The 20,790-nt window shown below is 47.3% G+C and overlaps 1 protein-coding gene and 1 long non-coding RNA gene across 5 annotated transcripts in view; one reads left to right on the top strand and one right to left on the bottom strand.

Annotated features, from left to right (window-relative positions):
* RBM10 (RNA binding motif protein 10) overlaps positions 1 to 20,790 on the bottom strand; it is a 55,864-nt gene that overhangs the window by 7,177 nt on the left and 27,897 nt on the right. For 2 of the 4 annotated variants that reach the window (XM_079958676.1, XM_079958677.1), the window contains exons 4-20: positions 19,764 to 19,955; positions 19,557 to 19,626; positions 17,140 to 17,213; positions 15,059 to 15,145; positions 12,623 to 12,683; positions 11,840 to 12,013; positions 8,925 to 9,085; positions 8,297 to 8,394; positions 8,128 to 8,215; positions 7,264 to 7,477; positions 6,995 to 7,161; positions 6,704 to 6,848; positions 6,396 to 6,487; positions 2,770 to 2,946; positions 2,104 to 2,253; positions 1,448 to 1,513; positions 903 to 1,088 (exon numbers count right to left, since the gene is read on the bottom strand). In XM_079958676.1, coding sequence (XP_079814802.1) covers positions 903 to 1,088; positions 1,448 to 1,513; positions 2,104 to 2,253; positions 2,770 to 2,946; positions 6,396 to 6,487; positions 6,704 to 6,848; positions 6,995 to 7,161; positions 7,264 to 7,477; positions 8,128 to 8,215; positions 8,297 to 8,394; positions 8,925 to 9,085; positions 11,840 to 12,013; positions 12,623 to 12,683; positions 15,059 to 15,145; positions 17,140 to 17,213; positions 19,557 to 19,626; positions 19,764 to 19,955 — 2,202 coding nt within the window. The remainder of the gene's footprint in view (positions 1 to 902; positions 1,089 to 1,447; positions 1,514 to 2,103; positions 2,254 to 2,769; positions 2,947 to 6,395; positions 6,488 to 6,703; positions 6,849 to 6,994; positions 7,162 to 7,263; positions 7,478 to 8,127; positions 8,216 to 8,296; positions 8,395 to 8,924; positions 9,086 to 11,839; positions 12,014 to 12,622; positions 12,684 to 15,058; positions 15,146 to 17,139; positions 17,214 to 19,556; positions 19,627 to 19,763; positions 19,956 to 20,790) is intronic. The other 2 variants (XM_079958678.1, XM_079958679.1) reach the window with 1 other exon arrangement.
* LOC307206052 lies at positions 3,877 to 6,213 on the top strand. Its single transcript, XR_013834238.1, has 2 exons — positions 3,877 to 4,262; positions 4,747 to 6,213. It is a non-coding gene; the product is annotated as an uncharacterized lncRNA (long non-coding RNA).

The raw sequence follows: 20,790 nt of genomic DNA, 5'->3' as shown, positions 1-20,790 counted from the left end.
TATGACATTTGAAGCCCATCTCCAGGATCCGTCTGTGTGTGGTTGCTCTTGATGCACTAACTCCAGCCTCAGTCCACTCCTTGTGAAAGTCCCCTACACGTTTGAATGGTCTTTTCCTGACAATCTTCTCCAGGCTGCGGTCATCCCTGCTGCTTGTGCACCCTTTTCTTCCACACTTTTCCCTTCTGCATAACTTTCCATTAATGTGCTTCGATAACAGCACTTTGGGAACATCCAACTTCTTTTGCAATTACCTTTTGAGGCTTTCCCTCCTTACGGAGGGTCTCAGTGATGGCTTTCTGCACAACTGTCAGGGCAGCAGCCTTCCCCATGATTGTGCTTCCTACTGAACCAGACTGAGAGACCATTTAAAGGCTCAGGAACCCATTGCAGGTGTTATGGATTGAATAGCTACTGCACCTTTTCACAATATTCAAATTTTCTGTGATTGTTAATTTGGGGTTTTCATCAACTGTACGCCATGATCATCACAATTATAACAAATAAAGGCTTGACATATCTCGCTTTGCATGTCATGAGTCTATCTCATATATTAGTTTCACCTTTTAAAAGTGAATTACTGAAATAAATGAACTTTTCCACGATATTCTAATTTTTCGAGTTTCACCTGTATCACCTTCTGCCAAAATATGTTCAATATAGGACATTGTACAAACGTATGTTTAGGGCAGCATTATCTCTGTTCCATCTCCAGCAGCTAATGCCTTAGATAGTCCTTTCATAAACAAGCGAACTGGAGTCCAGTAAATTCTAAAGCTTATTTTTTGTTGTATAAGTCTTAATCTAAGATCCAGAGACACCCTTGTTATAGAACTTAACAGAGTTACCCATAGTTTGCTTGAAATCAAGATCTCCAATTCTTTCTTCTGTCAGCTACATACCTTGTGTAATCCTGAGAGCTGCTGGTGACGAATAAGTGCCTCCTTGCTGGGAAACTGCCTCCGACAAAGCAAGCAAGCCAGCTTGTGCCAATCTGTCAGTTTCTCTTCCCGGTCAGCAGCCTTCTCCTGCTCCTCCTCACTGTCACTCTCCCCGCTGTAAGCAGCCACTAATCCTCGTGGGGGACTCTGCCAAGTTAAGCAAGGTCACAAGACGGAATATATCTCAGCTGGAATCAGATTCAGAAGGACCCCACAGGCGACTTACCCCTGTCTCCTTTCCCTCACCCCTGAATCAGCCTACTCTACCCAGACCACCATGGGCTCACAGCGGAGAGTCGATGCACCGTACAGCTCGACTGCCTTGGAGGAAGCCCCCACTTCTGAGGGCTTTATGTGGAAGACTTCCCCATGTTCATATTGTGCACCTCACCTATTCCCTCACCATTAAAAGGAGACAAGAGCAGAGAGTCCCTGCACCAGCACCCATTATTCTATAAGACCCAGAAGACCTGAACTGGGGGTTAAGTGGAAAGGGAAAGGCTTACCAGTCTATCATCACCAGCCAGCTTGGACAGGTCCATGCCACTGTGCTGCCTCTCAGCCAAAGCCCCCTGAGGATACCCAGAAAAGGAAAAGGAAAAAAAGAAGCATTAACAGAAGTCCTCGCATTCTTTCCCTAAATGAACAGCATGCTTTCTTTCTGCTCACTCATCCAGCCAGCCCCTGCATGACCCACAGCCCTGGGAAGAGATCAAACACAGGTGGTTCTCCTTACAGGGCCACTTGGCCTTAATTTAGGCCAACACTCTAATTAGCATAGGCAAGACAGAAGCTTGCTTTCTTGAAAGAGACCCATCTGGCCCTTTGAAAATCACGGCTTCACAGATGTGCTCACTGCTGAAACAATACTCTTGACAAGAACTTCTCACATTAGCAGGAGAGAAAGACTAGTACTTGACACTGTTCGGTCTCACAGACAAGAGATCTGAGCAGAGCAAGAGAAGGTGGGAGATGTAGGACTCTGTCTTAGCAGCATCTAGGCCACAACTGCACTGCAGACACACTGAAACAGATGATGCCACAAGGCTGAACAACCTGCCCTCACACCCTCAGGTCATTCAGTTTTGTTTAGGCTTCAGGAATTAGCTGCAGTAGGTACTAATCTGCTCCTGGTAATGGATGAGGAGACCCAAGATGTTACCTTTTTCTCGAGGATAGCATAGCCAGCATCAGCTGTGGCCGACTCCCGCCTCTCATCCTCTCGTATAGAGGAAACTGGCTGGAAGCTGTTCTTGAAGTTCTCCTTCTGCTTGTTGAGGCTACGGGCCCAGCGCTCCATATCTTTTGCAATCTGCAGAAGATAACACAAAAGTGGGGAATAATCCAGGAGAGGGGGTGGGGGAGGAGGAACAAAGGAGTTCTTAGTCCAGGCTGAAAATAGGTGTTTCTCAAAAACAACTGGAACTGTGCAACAGGGCTGAAAAACAGCTATTTTTTCACTTAAAATGGCCCTGGAGGTTCCAAAATTAGCTATTCTCTTTCTCTTCCAGAGAAGAGAAGGAATGCTCCTCCAGCAACTACTTCCAGTTATTCTCCAGCAATACAACCCCATGCCATCCAACTGTTTTTCAACATCTTCACCAGAATACCTGAATAATGCAGGCATTCCCCCTTTGGCCACTCCAGAGAAAGGAAGCTAAGCTTACTGAGAGGCTGAGGCAGCACTGTAACTACATGACCCAAGACCTAGAGCCCTGGAAGCAGACCAAAGGGCTTTTCAAGTTATGGGCAAGTAGGGGGCAGGCAAAAGTTTAAGATAAGGAGCAACAGGTACAGAAAGGGGATGTGGGGAAATCGTGGTTCTCACCTGCTGAGCTGTTTTTGTTTTATGTTTCTCCTTCTTCTCTTTACCCTCCTTGCCACTGCCACCCCCTGGTCCACTGCCATCCTTGTGGCTGTCAGAGGCTTGGTCTGAGGCTGGGACGTAAGTACGTCTCTCACCTTCCCAATACAGGTACTGCTGCGTCTGGGCATTGTAGTAGTACTGGAAAGAGACAATCACACATGAGTCTGAGCTGCATCTTGTGCCAAGACAGTGTACCATATCAAGTTGGGAGCACAGTCATCTCATGGTGGAGAAGCAGGTACCGTACTTTTCGGACCATAACACGCAGTTTTTTCCCCCTAAAAGATAAAGGGAAATGTGTGTGCGTGTTATGGAGCGAATGCAGGCGGGAGGAGCGCAGCGTGTCTGCCTGCTTGCCCGCTCTATGGCTTTCCGGCAGCCTGTCCTCCCCTCCTCCGACACTGGGAAGCCGGCAACAGCTGAGCGCAGCGTGTCTGCCTGCTTGCCTGCTCTATGGCTTTGTCCTCCCCTCCTCCGTCGCTGGAAGCTGGCAACAGCTGAGCGCAGAGTGTCTGCCTGCTTGCCTGCTCTATGACTTTGTCCTCCCCTCCTCTGTCGCTTGCCTGCTCTATGACTTTGTCCTCCCCTCCTCCGTCGCTGGGAAGCCGGCAACAGCTGACCGCAGAGTGTCTGCCTGCTTGCCTGCTCTATGACTTTGCCCTCCCCTCCTCCGTCGCTTGCCTGCTCTATGACTTTGTCCTCCCCTCCTCCGTCGCTGGGAAGCCGGCAACAGCTGAGCGCAGAGTGTCTGCCTGCTTGCCTGCTCTATGACTTTGTCCTCCCCTCCTCCGTCGCTGGGAAGCTGGCAACAGCTGAGCGCAGAGTGTCTGCCTGCTTGCCTGCTCTATGACTTTGCCCTCCCCTCCTCCGTCGCTTGCCTGCTCTATGACTTTGTCCTCCCCTCCTCCGTCGCTGGGAAGCCGGCAACAGCTGACCGCAGAGTGTCTGCCTGCTTGCCTGCTCTATGACTTTGTCCTCCCCTCCTCCATCGCTTGCCTGCTCTATGACTTTGTCCTCCCCTCCTCCATCGCTTGCCTGCTCTATGACTTTGTCCTCCCCTCCTCCGTCGCTGGGAAGCCGGCAACAGCTGAGCGCAGAGTGTCTGCCTGCTTGCCTGCTCTATGGCTTTCCGGCGAGGTGGGAGAAGAGAGGCAGCTCGGAAGCCGGCAACAGCTGAGCGCGTGTAAAAGCCAAGTTCGGAGAAGGAAGACAGCCTCTCTTTCTCAGTGTCTGCCTGCTCTATGGCTCTCCCTTACACACATGTAAGCAGCTCTTACTCTGCTTTCTTTACAATGAGCCAGAAGGAGGGACAAAGAGGGCATCCCCTTCCGTCCATCCCCCAGCACCTCACCGGTAAATTCAAACAAAGCGGCTTACAAAGCGGCTTACAAGGCTCGTGTCCCTGCGTCTCCTCCTCTTTCTGCTCTCATTCGAGGCAAGGCAGCTGCGCAAATGTGAGTTCCCCCTCTCTCTTCCTTCCCTCCCTCCCTCCCTCTTCCAACTTCAAACAATATTGGGGGGGGGGCAGCCAGGTAAGCCCCACCTCACATACCACAATGGGGAGTGGGGGATGACTCCCTCAAATATTTAATGGGGCACCTAGGCCCATAGGAATTGGCTGCTTTGCCTAGGACAAATGTGAGCTCTCCCTCCCTCTTCCAACTTCAATAAAATATGGGGGGGGGGGGCAGGTACAGGTAAGCCCCATCTCACAGACTGCAATGATCTCAAGACAAAGTGCATGCACACTGGTACCTTATATGAATGGCAATGCCCATCAGCATGGGGGGAGGATGACTCCCTCAAATATTAATGGGGGGGAAGGCCTATAGGAGTTGGCTGCTTTGCCTAGGAGAAATGTGAGCTCCCCCCCCTTCCTTCATCACTGTATTGGAGATACCATACATTACTGACAGTTCCGTCATCATTTTCTTGCAGAAAACTGTATTTTCTTGCAGAAAACCTCCCCCTTTCTGATAAGGATGATAAAGCAGAGAAGACTAGCATATAAGATTCCTTTTAAACTAGAGGTAGTAAAATATGCTAAGGAGCATGGAAACAGAGCAGCAGAGAGACATTTTGGGCCACCTCCAACAGAAAGAATGATAAGAGATTGGAGGAAACAGGAGGATCAGCTGCAAAAAGCAGATAAAAATAAGCACACTTTTCGTGGACATGCTGCAAAGTGGCCACAGTTGGACGTGGCCATGAAAGAATAGATCACACATCACCGGAATAATGGCATCACAGTCTCCACAAAAATGATAATATATGAAGCCAAACGCATTGCTTTAGAGAAAGGCATTCATGATTTTACTGGCTCACCATCATGGTGCTACAGATTTATGAAGCGATGTGGCCTTGCTATGCACACGAAAACTAGAATTGCACAAAAAATGCCAGAAGAATATGAATCTAAGATTCTGTCTTTTCATAAATTTGTAATTGATGCTAGGAAGAGAAATGGATTTGAAATTGGCCAGATTGGGAATATGGATGAAGTCCCGCTAACCTTTGATGTGCCATCTAATAGGACTGTGGATCTGAAAGGTGCCAAAACTATTGCTGTGAAAACCTCCGGACATGAGAAAACCCATTACACGGTTGTGTTGTCTTGCTGTGCAGACGGCACCAAATTGCCACCCATGTTAATTTTCAAAAGGAAAACATTTCCAAAAGAAGTGATTCCACGAGGAATTGTTGTACATGTTCATGAGAAAGGATGGATGGACGAAAATGGAATGAGAGTATGGGTTGAAAAAGTGTGGTCCAAACATCCTGGAGGGCTTTTGAAAAAACCTGCCTTATTAGTACTGGACCAGTTTAGAGCACATATTAGCGAAACTACAAAAAAGTGTTTTAAAGAAGCGAAGACTCATCTAGCTGTAATTCCTGGAGGTCTTACCAGCCAGTTGCAACCTCTCGACGTTTCCATCAACAAGCCATTTAAGGTCTTTATGCGAGAAGAGTGGAACAAATGGATGGCTGCTGGTAATCATGATCTGACACCTACTGGACGAATGAAGAGGCCCACTATCACTCAAGTTTGTGAATGGGTGAAAACATCATGGCACTCGGTGAAGGAGGAAATCGTTGCACAATCATTCAAAAAATGTGGCATTAGCAATGGTCTGGATGCAAAAGAAGATGAGATTTTATATGAAGATGGCGAAGAAAGTGATGCCAGTGATTGTGAGCAGCTGAACTTCATAGATTCTGACTCTAGCACTGATGAGTTCTTGGGGTTCACAGAAGACTAGAAGAGTACTCGAACCTAAAATTCTCTCTTCATTTGTTAATGACAGTGATGATGGTTCTTAATGCCACTGTTGACTGCTGTTCACTTTACATGGTTGTAATATGATTCTGATATACCGGTTGTTTAATAAATAGTTTAGTACAACATTTGATTCAGAATATTTTTTTTCTTGTTTTCCTCCTCTAAAAACTACGTGCGTGTTATGGTCAGGTGCGTGTTATAGAGCGAAAAATACGGTATTTCAGCATCTACCTTTCAACTATCACTTCTCAGCTCTTGGCCATGCCCAGAAAGGAGCAAAGTGGGCCCAAAGAGAGGTTCAACTCACCTGGGAATTAGGGTCATAGTAAAGGCCAGTCAGGGGGTCATAATAGTAGCCAGAACTTTCATCATATTGATAGGTGGATACATCTGGGACAGCTGGAATTGGGCACAGAAAAACAGGAAATGAACTAAATAACAGCACATCAAACCAGAAGAGTACCTGATCTTGGCCCTGTTCCCTTCCTCCTGAACTAGGAATAAAAGGCTCCCAGACCCCAGCTAGTCACATCAATCCCCAGTCACTCCCAGACCCCTCACATTGGCCACATCCTCCCTTCCCACCCTCTGTTCCCTACAGAATCCAGCACTCACGGTACTGAGTGTAAGGCTCTTGCCCTACAGGGCTGGTAACAGGCAAACTGGAAGTGCTGGTGGAGATGCCTGCGTTGGGGGGCTGAGCAGTACTAGGCATGTCAGGCTTCAGTACAGCTGGTGAGACGATAGTATATGACTGAGACTGTGAGAGAGAACACAAAAAGGCAGGTTGGGAGGTACAGAGCATTGCAACACTCTCTCTCTCTCTCTCTCTCTCTCTCTCTCACACACACACACACACACACACACACACACACACAAACACACAAAGTTCCGTTCCGACTGTACCGGAGCAGCAGCAGCAGCATTTCCCTGGGCAGAACTTGACCCTTCAGTGCTGCCAGTTGGCTGGTATGTGACTGGCACAGCTGAGGTCTGGCTGGTACGGGGGAAAGTAGGTAGGACAGGCACAGGGTCTATGCCTGGCACACCAGGCTCCAGTGATGCCTCCACTACTTCGTGAGAGAAGAGGAGACAAGAAGGCAGAGAGAGCACAGTCAGTCAGGAGGCAGAAAAAGACTTCAGGTAAGGTGGAGAGAGGAGACCAGGCCTCTTACCTGCCACTGAACTTTCACTGTGGATCTTGTCAGCCTTCCCCACAGCTGATGTCCCAGATGTGCCGCTCTGCAGCTGGGACCCTTTCAAATATGCTTGTGTGTACATTGTGGCTTCCAAACCCTGAGACCCATAGGCTTCATCCTGCTGGTAATAGCCATAATCAACCGTCTGCTCATCTTGAGCTGCCCAGGTTGCCTCACCACCCTGTGATGCCTATTGGAAAAATCAAACAGGAAACTGGTCAAAGAATTTGTTATAAAAGGAGATTATGTACTTTGGCCTATCAGGAAAAGATTTCACTAAAATGTCCATGCAAAGATTCTTTCCCCACCTAGAACAATTCCTTTTAGAGGGCTTTTCTATGCTTAATGTATTTAATTACACATTTTTAGCATATTCCAAAAAATATTTCTGCATATATTAGATACAACATACTCCTCTAACTATACTTTCTGGGGGCAGCAGAACTGCTAGGAGAGAAAAAATGTGTTCAGAGTCAAGTAGAGATGTAGTCATTTTAACTCCCATTGTGGTGCTGGTTTAGGCGGAAAGATATAAACCCTCTCTATCCAGTGGAGCACCACAATGGGGATGCAAATCAGCCCCACGTCAGATGACTGATCGGAATGGCAGAGTCAGCTGGGTGCACATGTCTGTATCCTCCATGTGCGTGCGCACTTATGTGTGTGAAGCATGCAGCTCCCAGCAGGTTGGTCTATGACTAACATTTCCCCACTCCTATACTAAGTCAATATGGGCCAATAGCTAATGAGGATAAGCCAAAGACATTCCTGCTACCGAGAGCAGTTCTCGGGAGCCATTATCACTCTCCTTGTCCCACTGTTCCTTGTTCACTACGTTACCTGCGAGATGGCCCACTGAGCAGCTGCAATGGCAGTGCTGGCTACAGAAGCAGCACTGATGCGGTTTCCATCTGATGAACTCATGTCCCTGCAGAGAGACACAGGAGTCATTAGGGATGTCTGCAGCAGAAACTGCAGCAGGCCCAGTTCTGGACACTCCTATACTCACCGCTTGGAACCTTTGGCAAATTCCACATTAATCGTCTTGCCATCAATGTTCAGTGGTGGATGCAGGGCCTGAAGGATCTGCAGCAGCTGAGCTGCCTCCTGGGAGAGAGCATAGGGAGAGAAATTAAACTACCAAAGCTCTTCAGCTGGACCATAAAGAAGGCTGATCGCCGAATAATTGATGCTTTTGAATTATGGTGCTGGAGGAGACTCTTGAGAGTCCCATGGACTGCAAGAAGATCAAACTGATCCATTCTGAAGGAAATCAGCCCTGAGTGCTCACTGGAAGGACAGATCGTGAAGCTGAGGCTCCAATACTTTGGCTACCTCATGAGAAGAGAAGACTCCCTGGAAAAGACCCTGATGTTGGGAAAAATTGAGGGCACAAGGAGAAGGGGACAACAGAGGACGAGATGGTTGGACAGTGTTCTCGAAGCTACAAACATGAGTCTGACCAAACTGCGGGAGGCAGTGGAAGACAGGAGTGCCTGGTGTACTCTGGTCCATGGGGTCATGAAGAGTCGGACACGACTAAACAACAACAAATCCCTTTCCTCTACAGCCCCCCATTCCCACTGCCTTTTTCTAAGACAGGACTGGAACTACAACATGCTGTTTGTGGCACTCACCACAATGGTAGAGAGCTGAATGAATGCAAAACCACGGTTGAGTTGTGTCTGCTTATCTTTGATAACACGGACGTTTGAGGAGGAGAGAACAGCATATGGTGCCAAGGCACTTAAAATGGAGTCCATTGTGCTATGAGGATTCAGGTTTCGCAAGATGATTGCTGTGAAGAGTAACACATGGTATGGTAATCAGAACCCTGGCCTCTTTCAACCACCTCAAAGCTCTCCTTCAACAGGATTTAAGAAATTTCACAACTGAGAATGGATTATGGATTAACAAAGCTTGTACAAATTCCCTAGAATTTTGCCTTCAATTTTTTGGAAGGAAAGATCAAGCTTCTGGCCCTCATTGTTGCAGAAAAAACGAAACAAAAATGTATCAGCACTTTCTGCTCCTGAGAGAATAGATGCACATTAAGAAAAAGTGCACAGAACACTGAGCACACTTTCAGACGGAGGTTGGATGGCTGTCTGCCAGGGATTCTTTAAACTGTGATTTCTGCATTGCAGGGCATTGGACTAAAGACCCTTGAGATCCCTTCCAATTATCATCATCAACATCATTATCATCATTATTATTCCCCTGCCATATGGGCAGCACATATAAAAACATTAAAAACTTCCCTGAGCAGGTCTGCCTTCAGATGTCTTCTAAAAGTTGTGGTTATCTCCTTGACATCTGACGGGAGGGCATTCCACAGGGTGGGCGCCACTACTGAGAAGGCCCTCTGGCTGGTTCCCTGTAACTTTGCTTCTTGCAGTGAGGGAACCACCAGAAGACCCTCAGAGGAGGACCTCAGTGTCCCAGCTGAGGGATGGGGGTAGAGACGCTCCTTCAGGTCTACAGGGCCAACACTGTTCAGGGCTTTAAAGGTCAGCACCAACACTTTAAATTGTGCTTGGAAATATACTGGGGGCAAGTGGAGATCCTTCAGGACTGGTGCTATATGGTCCCAGCAGCTGCTCCCAGTCACCAGTCTAGCTGCCGCATTCTGAATTAGTTGTAGTTTCCAAGTCATTTTCAAAGGTAGCCCTACGTAGAGCACACTGCAGTAAGCGAGAGATAACCAGAGCATGTACCACTTTGGCGAGACAAGGCAGAGGCAGGGAGGGTCTCAGCCGGCGTACCAGATGGAGCTGGTAGACAGCTGCCCTGGACACAGAATTGACCTGCACCTCCATGGACAGCTGTGAGTCCAAAATGACTCCCAGGCTGTGCACCTGGTCCTTCAGGGGCAAGGTTACCCCATTCAGGACCAGGGAGTCCCACCCACCCACCTGCTCCCCATCCCCCAAGAACAGTACTTCTGCCTTGTCAGGATTCAACTTCAACTCATGAGCTGCCATCCATCCTCCAACTGCCTCCAGACACTTCCAACTCTACAGTTCTAGGATTCTATAGGCATGTTTGTGAAGGATAAGGCATATATGCTGCAGTCACTGACTGGCTACTCCACCACTGCCACCATCTCTCTTCTCTGCTTCCTGTTGGGGTACGAAGTGCCCTACCACCAGTAACCTGATGCAGAAAGAATTTCAGCTATTTCCATTTCATACACTAAGGAAGCAATGAAAGAAAACACTTTGCTGTATGACATCTTATTTTCCTGCACACTCACCTTCCCATTGCTATTGAGGCCACTACCTCCTAGTGTTGCTGCAGAAAAGAATGCCCTCTCAGATCTAACTAACTGTCGGGTGCATCATTCCTGGGGAGGATGCAGCAGCAATGAAGCAGCCAGGCAATAGCTGCAACCTATATCACTGCCAGATTCACCGTTATGAGTGAATCAGAGGCTTGACAACCATATGTCAGGAGTGCTCTGATGGTGTTTCCTGCTTGGCAGGGGGTTGGACTAGATGGCCCTTGTGGTCTCTTCCAACTCTATGATTCTATGATTCTATGATTATGCTCTAGCCACTCATATAGTGTTAGAGACAGAGCTCAAAGCAGATTTCACAGTGCTGTGAGCCTCTTTTTAATGCATGCCTGTCTTCTTCCATAGAGGTAAGAAGGAGTCATCACTCAGCACAGCTCTCAGTCTACATTTTCCTCATTTATAGCGTTACAGCCGTTCTCTCTGCAGTTTTGAAATCTATGACAAAAATAATTAATTACAGATCCTGCCACAACTGACTCTTAACACATAATCTACTCGCTGGATAGCTCAGTTGGTTACAGCGTGGTGCTGATATTGCCAAGGTTGCAGGTTTGATCCCCGTGTGGGACAATTGCATATTCCTGCATTGCATGTGGTTGGACTAGATGATCCTCAGGGTCCCTTCCAATTCTATGATTCTACAGTGGTACCTCAGGTTAAGAACTTAACTCGTTCTGGAGGTCCATTCTTAACCTGAAACTGTTCTTAACCTGAGATACCACTTTAGCTAATGGGGCCTCCTGTTGCCGCCGCGACATGATTTCTGTTCTCATCCTGAAGCAAAGTTCTTAACCCGAGGTACTATTTCTGGGATAGCAGAGTCTGTAACCTGAAGCATCTGTAACCCGAGGTACCACTGTGCTCTGATAGCGGAACTTGGGTTTTTTTGGTTGGTCAATATATTTAGCACAACATTCCAAAACTTGTAACATTACAATCAAATGTACCAGGCTTTATCTCCCCGCAGCAGCACCCTCATGGCTATGAATCTCACAGGCTCTTTAAACCAATCAAATTCCATTCTAGGGCTAATCAGAGACCTGCCATCACTGCCATGATCTGTTGCCCTGTAAGTAACACAGGAATTGGAGCTCGCTGAGGTGGTCAGGGATGCCTAACAGGGTGATCTCAGCAACGTCATGATACTAAAGTTTGTTACTTTCACTGGGAACAAGCCATAAAACTGAACAGGTTTAGGTCCGATTGCAGCCATGTAACTGAAGCTCTTATATCACTCTCCAATTCCATACTCACTGTCATTAGCATTCTCCGCGCAAGGTTCAGACATTTGTGCCACAGGCTGAGTGGACAGGGCTGCTGACACTTGGTATGGCTGTGGGAGGGGCAGAAGGCCTTGGCTGAGTTCTCTTCCTGACAGAGCCACCAGCTGGTCCAAGCGACTACCAGGTGGCAGCTTCTGCTCAGCTTCTGTTGAGGGTCATAAAGAAAAAGAAGAAGAAATAATAATATCAACGGGGAGGTCACTATGCTACAGGCTACACTATGCTACTGAGCTACATATCATCAGAATGCTAAACTTTATCTCCTCACTACATGTGGACATGGCCTTCTTCACTTGAACTAACACTTTGAAAAGTGCTGTAAGTTTGTTGTAACTTGGACTATATTCCCGCTGATGTGAAATGGCACAGTAACTGTAGCACTTGGAACTACTGTGATTATCAGACCAGAGCAGGGCTGCCATACGTCCAGAATTTCCCAGACAAATCTGGAATACTGCAGTCGGAAGCAGCGTCTAGGCAGAAATCGCTAAAATGTCCAGGAAAATCTACATGTATGGCAACACATGTTGGCAGTGTAGTTGGCAATTTTCACTGTTTGAAAAACGCCAACACTAGTCCAGAGGTTATTTACTTCTTTAGTTAATTGGTTTTTATGTAGTGAGAGGTTTTGTTCTTTTTTGGAGAGTATGTACCCATGTCAAATGTATCTTCCATGTGATTGGTACTTATATCTTTATAATTTGAAAATAGAAATCATTGTAAAAAAAACAACAACCACCCCATTAAACTTTACCAGATCTGGGAATGCCACACTTGAAGCACTTCTCTCTGCGCTTGAAATTCTGCACTCCACACTGTTGAGAGAACAAACACATCCTGTCTTTATTTAACTTCCAGAGATGGGAAAAGGCTGACCCTACAAAGTCTTGCTACCTCCTGCAAAACATCTAACACTTGGTTTGGTTGCTGCATGCCTTCTCTGCTTTTCTGGCCCTCAGATTTGTGAAGAAAAAAATCAAAAACAGAAAACCCTGATAAATGCTTGGCATAATCTCAGAAACTAGGTCCTTTCTCATGTCTGCTGTGCCTTGATCTCTGCCCCAGTAAGCTGTTCTTTGTTCATTGTGCCCTGTTTTCTTTCCAGTCCCAGCAATCATTGTAAAAAGCATTTTAAAACCTCTACTTGAAAGCAAAACTATTCAAAATAAGCAAAAATACTTAGGGCAGGATTGAATTAACTTGAACATACAGAATGAGGTCCACTCAACAGGAGTTTCCCCACATTTCCTACCCCCATGGCCCCTAAATCTGCTCTGGATGGTTGAGATATCCCCCAGAGCAGGGGGCAGGCAGGCAGGAGGACAGAAAGTCCCATTGAGCACATGGACCTCATTCCCTGCACAGATACCCTACTTAGCGCCATGTTGATTTTCATTCCCAGATCCGCTGAAAGAGGCGGTCATTAAACCGCTTCTTAAAAAACCATCTTTAGACCCGGCCAGTATGGCCAACTATCGCCCAGTCTCAAATCTTCCTTTCTTGGGCAAGGTGATTGAGCGCGTGGTTGCTGAACAACTCCAGGCACGCCTGGAGGATGCGGACCATTTGGATCCCTTCCAATCGGGATTCAGGCCTCATCATGGGACTGAAACTGCCTTGGTCGCGCTGGTTGATGATCTCCGACAAGCTAGGGACAAAGGTGAGAGTTGTTTCCTAGTTCTGCTGGATCTCTCAGCGGCCTTTGATACAATCGACCATAACATCCTTCTGGACCGTCTAGAGGGGCTGGGAGCTCGGGGCACTGTTATACAGTGGTTTCGCTCCTTCCTCCTGGGCCGTGTTCAGAAAGTGGTGGTGGGGGATGAGTGTTCAGACCCCTGGGCCCTCACTTGTGGGGTGCCTCAAGGTTCCGTCCTCTCCCCCATGCTTTTTAACATCTATATGAAGCCGCTGGGAGAGATCATCAGGGGGTTTGGACTGGGTGTTCATCAATATGCAGATGATACCCAGCTCTACCTCTCTTTCAAATCAGAACCAGTGAAGGCGGTGAAGGTCCTGTGTGAGTGCCTGGAGGCGGTTGGAGGATGGATGGCGGCTAATGGATTGAGGTTGAATCCTGACAAGACAGAAGTACTGTTTTTGGGGGACAGGGGGCGGGCTGGTGTGGAGGACTCCCTGGTCCTGAATAGGGTAACTGTGCCCCTGAAGGACCAGGTGCGCAGCCTGGGAGTCATTTTGGACTCACAGCTGTCCATGGAGGCGCAGGTCAATTCTGTATCCAGGGCAGCTGTCTACCAACTCCACCTGGTACGCAGGCTGAGACCCTACCTGCCTGCGGACTGTCTCGCCAGAGTGGTGTATGCTCTAGTTATCTCCCGCTTGGACTACTGCAATGCGCTCTACGTGGGGCTACCTTTGAAGGTGACTCGGAAACTACAACTAATCCAGAATGCGGCAGCTAGACTGGTGACTGGGGGCGGCCGCCGAGACCACATAACACCAGTCTTGAAAGACCTACATTGGCTCCCAGTACGTTTCCGAGCACAATTCAAAGTGCTGGTGTTGACCTTTAAAGCCCTAAACGGCCTCGGCCCAGTATACCTGAAGGAGCGTCTCCACCTCCATCGTTCTGCCCGGATGCTGAGGTCCAGTGCCGAGGGCCTTCTGGTGGTTCCCTCATTGCGAGAAGCAAAGCTACAGGGAACCAGGCAGAGGGCCTTCTCGGTCGTGGCGCCTGCCCTGTGGAACGCCCTCCCATCAGATGTCAAAGCAATAAATAACTACCTGACATTCAGAAGACATCTTAAGGCAGCCCTGTTCAGGGAAGTTTTTAATCTGTGATATTTTAGTGTATTTTTGGTTTTTATGGAAGCCGCCCAGAGTGGCTGGGGAGACCCAGCCAGATGGGCGGGGTACAAATAATAAATTATTATTATTATTATTATTATTATTATTATTATTATTATTATTATTATTATTTCCAATTGACTCTGATAAAGGAAACTGGGTCTCCTGGATGCTGAGTTTGGATTTCCATATTGCACTGTTCCTTTGAAGCAGCCGTGTCTGGAAGAAGCTAACCATTACTGCTGCACAGTAGAACCCCATCCCCATCCCCCACCCCAAAAAATTCCTCCAGCCTTCTCTCCACCCTTCACCTTGTTCACACAACACCCTCACACCCCATCTGACTCCTCTGACATCCTCAAACTGACCACAAAGCAGTTACCTTACTGCATAGCCAGTCCTCATTGATCTTGGGCTTGGGATCACTGTAGTGCATGGAGACCTTCTGGCCAAGGATTGTGAGGGAGTGCTGCAGGGAGAGAAATGCTGCAATGAGACTCAAACGCAGAAGTGGTGAGCAGGTGCCCATCACTGCCACAGCAGAAAGAAGGAGAGGTTCAAACCCTTCAGCTGAATGGATGAGGGTGAGGGAGGGAAGGCAGCACAGGCCGAGAGAGGTTTGGAACTTGGCTACTTGGCTAGCACACACCTAACCTGGCCGACAGAGGCACCTGTCTCTACCCAAGGCACCGGGACGTCCGGCTACTGTGATGGAGGGAGAGTGTGTCAGAGAGAGACAGAAAGAAAGATGGAGAGGAGGAGAAACAGACAGAGAAAATGCAGCCATGCTCCGAGACACCGTCATACAATAACCTCTATGCCACTAGAATGATCTGTCTTGAGCTTCCGTCCTGAAAGCTAGCAGCATGCATTTCCATCCTCTCCTCCCAACCCAAAGCCATTGTGCCCCCACAGTGGGCACCTTCCCCTAACTAGGGATCACTCCCTCATTCAGCACAGATCTCTGCTGTGCTTATGTCAGCTCCCATTTATGGGCATGCTTGGAGGAACACCCAATGTTCTGGTTGCAACTCTGTCCAAGAGGTAAAAACTTTGGGAGACCAAAAATAAGGTTTTAAGCTACATACACATCCCCAGAGGTTCAGTACTCATCTTCCTACCCTACTTCGCTCATGCACACAACTAAACTGCTTCCAACTTATCATATCTTTCTAAAGTGGCCTCTGAAAAGTACTGTTATCCTCAATTGGTGATTCTCAACACCTTGTGAGGGCATCAAATGATTACCAGGACTCATAATTTATAAGAACTAGAGAGCTAAGCCACACCAATTTCTAAAAGCATTTGCTAGGAGCTTTTAACTCAAGGTCCCATAGGCTAGAATCTTCTTCTGACAAACGCTACCTCTGACCTGCTGCAATCTTACAAAGTAACATATTACTACTTTCACACGCTTGTAGAAACTGTGCTGGAAATAATCCCTTGCCCACATCTTCCTGTTAGGCCAGTTTTTGCACTATCCCCTCCTGCATCTGGAGCAAAGTGCATCATCTCAGCCATGCCAAGGCTACCTGTGTCAGCTCCCACTGGGGATGCGCACACACAGCCCGGCTACACTGCCAACACAAGAGAACAGAAGGAAGAGGAGGAGGAGGAGTCGATGGCAGAGGCAATTGCCATGACTGCATAAACACTGGAAAACCCAAACATATTGGGCTAGGGGTGCATTTTCACCAACCTTATGGCTGCTTGGAAACAGGACCATAGTTTGAAACTCTGGTCAAAACAGACAGTTTGGGGTCTAAAAGTTTGGTTTGTGGCCCTTCACACCTTTACTGTGATCCTACAGTGCTGGATAGAAACAAGGGGTCTCGCACAGATGGGCTGTCAAGACAGAGACTGTTGTGAGGAAGGAGATAAGGCCTCCCAGGAAAGCTTCCTATCTTGAACCCTGACTGCACTGGGAGAGAACGCACACGCAGCATCAGCATCATCTCTGACAGATACCCATTGAGACTGGAGCCTGTATCACACTCAGGATCATGCATATATCCAGAGCAGAAAGAGCACACAGGAGTCCTAACTCCCCAAACCCTTTCCTTACTACCAGGAACTCCTCCAGCCCCCACTACCGTGGATCATAGCCTAGATCCTTAGTTCCCCTGCTCAACTTGCTAGACCACCTTCTCCCCAATGTGGAAATTAAATCCAGAGGCTAACCCACTCCCTGGGTTGTTAATACCACTCAGAAGTCCTGACTTTTTGTGTCACTATTCTAAGACACCAGAACCCCACTTCTTGGGACTTGGGTGGTCCCAAAAAGTCAAATTCTCTGTTTGATTCCTGAGACTAGAGATATCTGATTCAGACCTAACTCCTCTTCCCCATTCCCTTCAGTAATTTCCTATGGGGAAAGCGGCTGGGGCTTTTCATATGAACCAGGTGTTTGGATTGGTCATTAACAGTAGCAGTACTTGTGGGTTTCAAGTGCAGCAAAGCAACCTGATTGGCTTCCATCCATCGTGTAGCGTCCTGCAAGTGATTAAACTCGACGAAGGCGAAGCCCCGGCTCTGACCTGGAGGACAGCATTCAGATACAGACGCAGTGTGTTAGTCAACAGATCCAGCCAACATCACGCATCCCTGTCGCTGTACCAATTGGGGCAAGGGCAGGATGCGGGGGAGAAACAGGGAAGAGTGGAAAGGCACAGAAAGGGCACCCTAGGTGTAAAGTGGGATGGTGCAGACTCAGATGCTGACCACAAAAAGGGAGTTGCTTGCTCTTCTGATCATCCTAAGCAAGGAATGTTTCTGATGTACAATTGCCACTCACCTCTACTCAAACCTCCAAGTATTTCTCCCCTTCCCTCACCCCAAGCTGGGAACAGATCTGTGAAGTCACAACTTTCAGTCCTGTGCCTTTATCAGCCAACTCATAATACCTCCAAATGGCGAAAAGTTCAACAGAGAGTGATGGCTCCAAGCAGATCTATTCCTACTGCTTCCACTAACGCTATCTTTTTCCATTAGCCATCTACCACTTTTTCCTTAAGTGTACGCCACAGTTGTGGTAAAGCATCTGTGCAGGAGGTTCCTTCTTAATACCACACTAGGGCACTTGTGCTATCATTCGGAAAGGTGAAGTGCCTGCTTATTTTGGAAGGAGCACCAAAAAAACACCCACCACAGAGGGCACTAGCACAAGGGACCCAGCAGCAATGGCATCTTCAAGATACACACAGCTGTGATCTGTTGGACTTGAACTTAGAAGATTTGGGTTCAAATCCCAGTTCTGCCTCAAGACTCACTGAATGACTTTGGGCCAGACATTTAGCCTCATTTCCCCATTTAGACAACAGAAATAATAGAGATCTCTTAGAGCTGTTGTGAAGAAGAATGAGCTACATAAACACCAGTAACATGTGCCTATATTGGAAGAAGGTTCATACAAACCCAGGAAAGATGTGCTGAATCCAACCAACTAATATGGCAGTGATTAACCTCTTCCCCACTTTTCCCCTTAGCAATACTGTAACTAAGCACAATGTTGGAAGTCTATGAATAGGTTTCCTATTCTAATATGACAGATGATTTTTTAAAGAATTGAACCAATACACACAAGAGCAAGCTGCTGTGGACAGCTCTCAAGAGGTTACAACTCTCCAGGGAATTTTATTCTCAAGGTTTGCAGACTCTGCCCTTGTAAAAATGGGTTTTCCCATTTATGTAATGTGTTGCAATGTGTCTTTGCTTCTCTCAGCCTTTGGCTGCCCATTGAAGCAGGGTGCCTTTCTGTACCCTCCATCTTGTAGTACCAACCAGCCCTTTTCAGGCCTGGTATAAAAGAGGGCAGATACAGAGGACTATAGTCACATACACACCTTGCTTTTAAAAAGAAAAAAGGAAACAACCATGACTCATAGGCTGCAAATGTGTGTAGTATGCAGGGAGTAACCCTGGAAAGAAGGTGGAAACTTACCTGCTTGGTTATAACTTTACTCAAAAAACAATCCTAAGATGCAGACTGGACACAGTCTGACCATTTCTTTTGCAACAGACTTAAGGGATCTCATGCTTTCCTTTTACTTTCCAATGCCACCCCAATTGGTTGGTAACTACTTTCCTTAATGGAGGCCTGCATAACTTAGGATCCACTCAAACTTGATTGGTGGAGTTGAAAATCCCCGCTCCATGCTTGCCCATGATAATAAGAAAAAATTCAAACAGATTTAATATGTCCCTGGTAAGCCATATATGGTTAAAGGGCTGCATTCAACTTGATAGGTTAAAAGTTGTATAGCCTGCCTTCATATCTCAGTGCCACTATTAAAAAGAGCTCAACTTAGGCTGCAAAGATCCAAGAAGAATCACTGCAAACCTCATATCTGATCAAATGAGGCCAAATAGAAGACACCATACATATCCAAAAGGATTGTCTTCATCCTTCATCCATTTGTTGGTTTTTGTCTCCTACCACAGAGAAAGAGGCCAAGCAAGAAAGGCAGAAAAAACCCCAAAGAAGATCTTCCTATGGAAATAAATGCTGAATTGCTAGATCTGAGGATGCTCACAATTATATAGTATGCAACAAACCTTGGAAAAGAACAGGAACCAAGAATAGGCCTCAATGTTCTGCCAATCACACAGCAGAGGAACTACAGAGTTCCAAGTTTACAGAACTACAATAGCACACAAGGAGCTATTAATGATCCATTGGTGACATCTAAAAGCCTGGTTGGTTCTAAACACTAGGGGAATGTACATAGCACAGACCAAAACTAATGCCACAGGGCAAACCAGCTCCACATAGATACATATCTGGAAGACTGCACTCTAATTTGGAGTGTGTCACATGGTAGGTGAAACACTATGGCAATACCAAGAGAAGGGAAAAGATAGAACTATGAACGGGAGCTCACCTGAAGCTTTATTCCGCATCAGCCGCACCTCTCGGGGCTGGAATCCATGTGCCTGCAACTGGGCTCGGATCTGCAGAAAAGCATAAAAGGAGTGATCAATGCCAACATCAGGGAGCATTGAAGAGGTAAGAGTTAGAGAAACAAGGAAGCAACAGCAACAAGTTACTGCAAGGAAGCAGTGCCTCCCAGCCCAACTGCCTAACGTACATCATTCTCAGTGGCAGACTGGGGCAGCATCCTCAGCATAATGATGCTGCTAGCCTTCTGTTCTTCTTCCTCTTGCTCAGTGCGGTAGTCCTGGTCCCGGTAGTCACCATCTGCAGGAAATCCCAACTGCTCACTGGGGCTGTCCCGCTTTCTACGCTGTGTCTCTGATCCAGAGGAGGCCTCATAGGAATCCTGGGTTAGGATTGTTGTACAGAAAAGAAGAGAAAAGCTCAGAATGGATGGGGCTTAACAGAGTAGTGCCCAGCTTTGCAGGACAAGGCCTAACAATTCCCTACTAAATGTCCGGCAGTCACAGCACCATCGCCACTTTCACTCCTCTGCCTTTGGTGGTGCCATAGGAAAAGCAATCTTCCAAAGCATACAGCATTTTTCTGGCAACTGGGACTGTTTCACAAGTCCAGTTCCATTACCTGTTCCAGCACTTCCCTCCATGATTCCTTCACACAACCAGTAGCATATTGTCCCACATGACCACATATTTCATTGTGGCAGCTACAGTGGTACCTCAGGTTAAGTACTTAATTCGTTCTGGAGGTCCATACTTAACTTGAAACTGTTCTTAACCTGAAGCACCACTTTAGCTAATGGGGCCTCCTGCTGCCGCCGCGCCGCCAGAGCACAATTTCTGTTCTCATCCTGAAGCAAAGTTCTTAACCTGAAGCACTATTTCTGGGTTAGCGGAGTCTGTAACCTGAAGCGTATGTAACCTGAAGCATATGTAACATGAGGTACCACTGTACAGTGGTGCACCGCAAGACGAACGCCTTGCAAGACGGAAAACCCGCTAGACGAAAGGGTTTTCCGTTTTGGAGGCGCTTCGCAAAACGAATTTCCCTATGGGCTTGCTTCGCAAGACGAAAATGTCTTGCGAGTTCCTGCGGGTCCCCCCCCCTTTTTCTAAGCCACTAAGCTGCTTATCAGCTGATCCGCTAAGCCGCTAATAGCGCTAATCTGCTAAGCCGTCAATGGGCTTAGAATCATAGAATCATAGAGTTGGAAGAGACCA

This window comes from Podarcis cretensis, assembly GCF_951804945.1.
Source record: "Podarcis cretensis genome assembly, chromosome: 17".
NCBI classification, from domain to species: domain Eukaryota; kingdom Metazoa; phylum Chordata; class Lepidosauria; order Squamata; family Lacertidae; genus Podarcis; species Podarcis cretensis.
The sequence above is the reverse complement of the archived record's forward strand: the minus strand, read 5'-3'. Positions and strand labels throughout refer to the sequence as shown.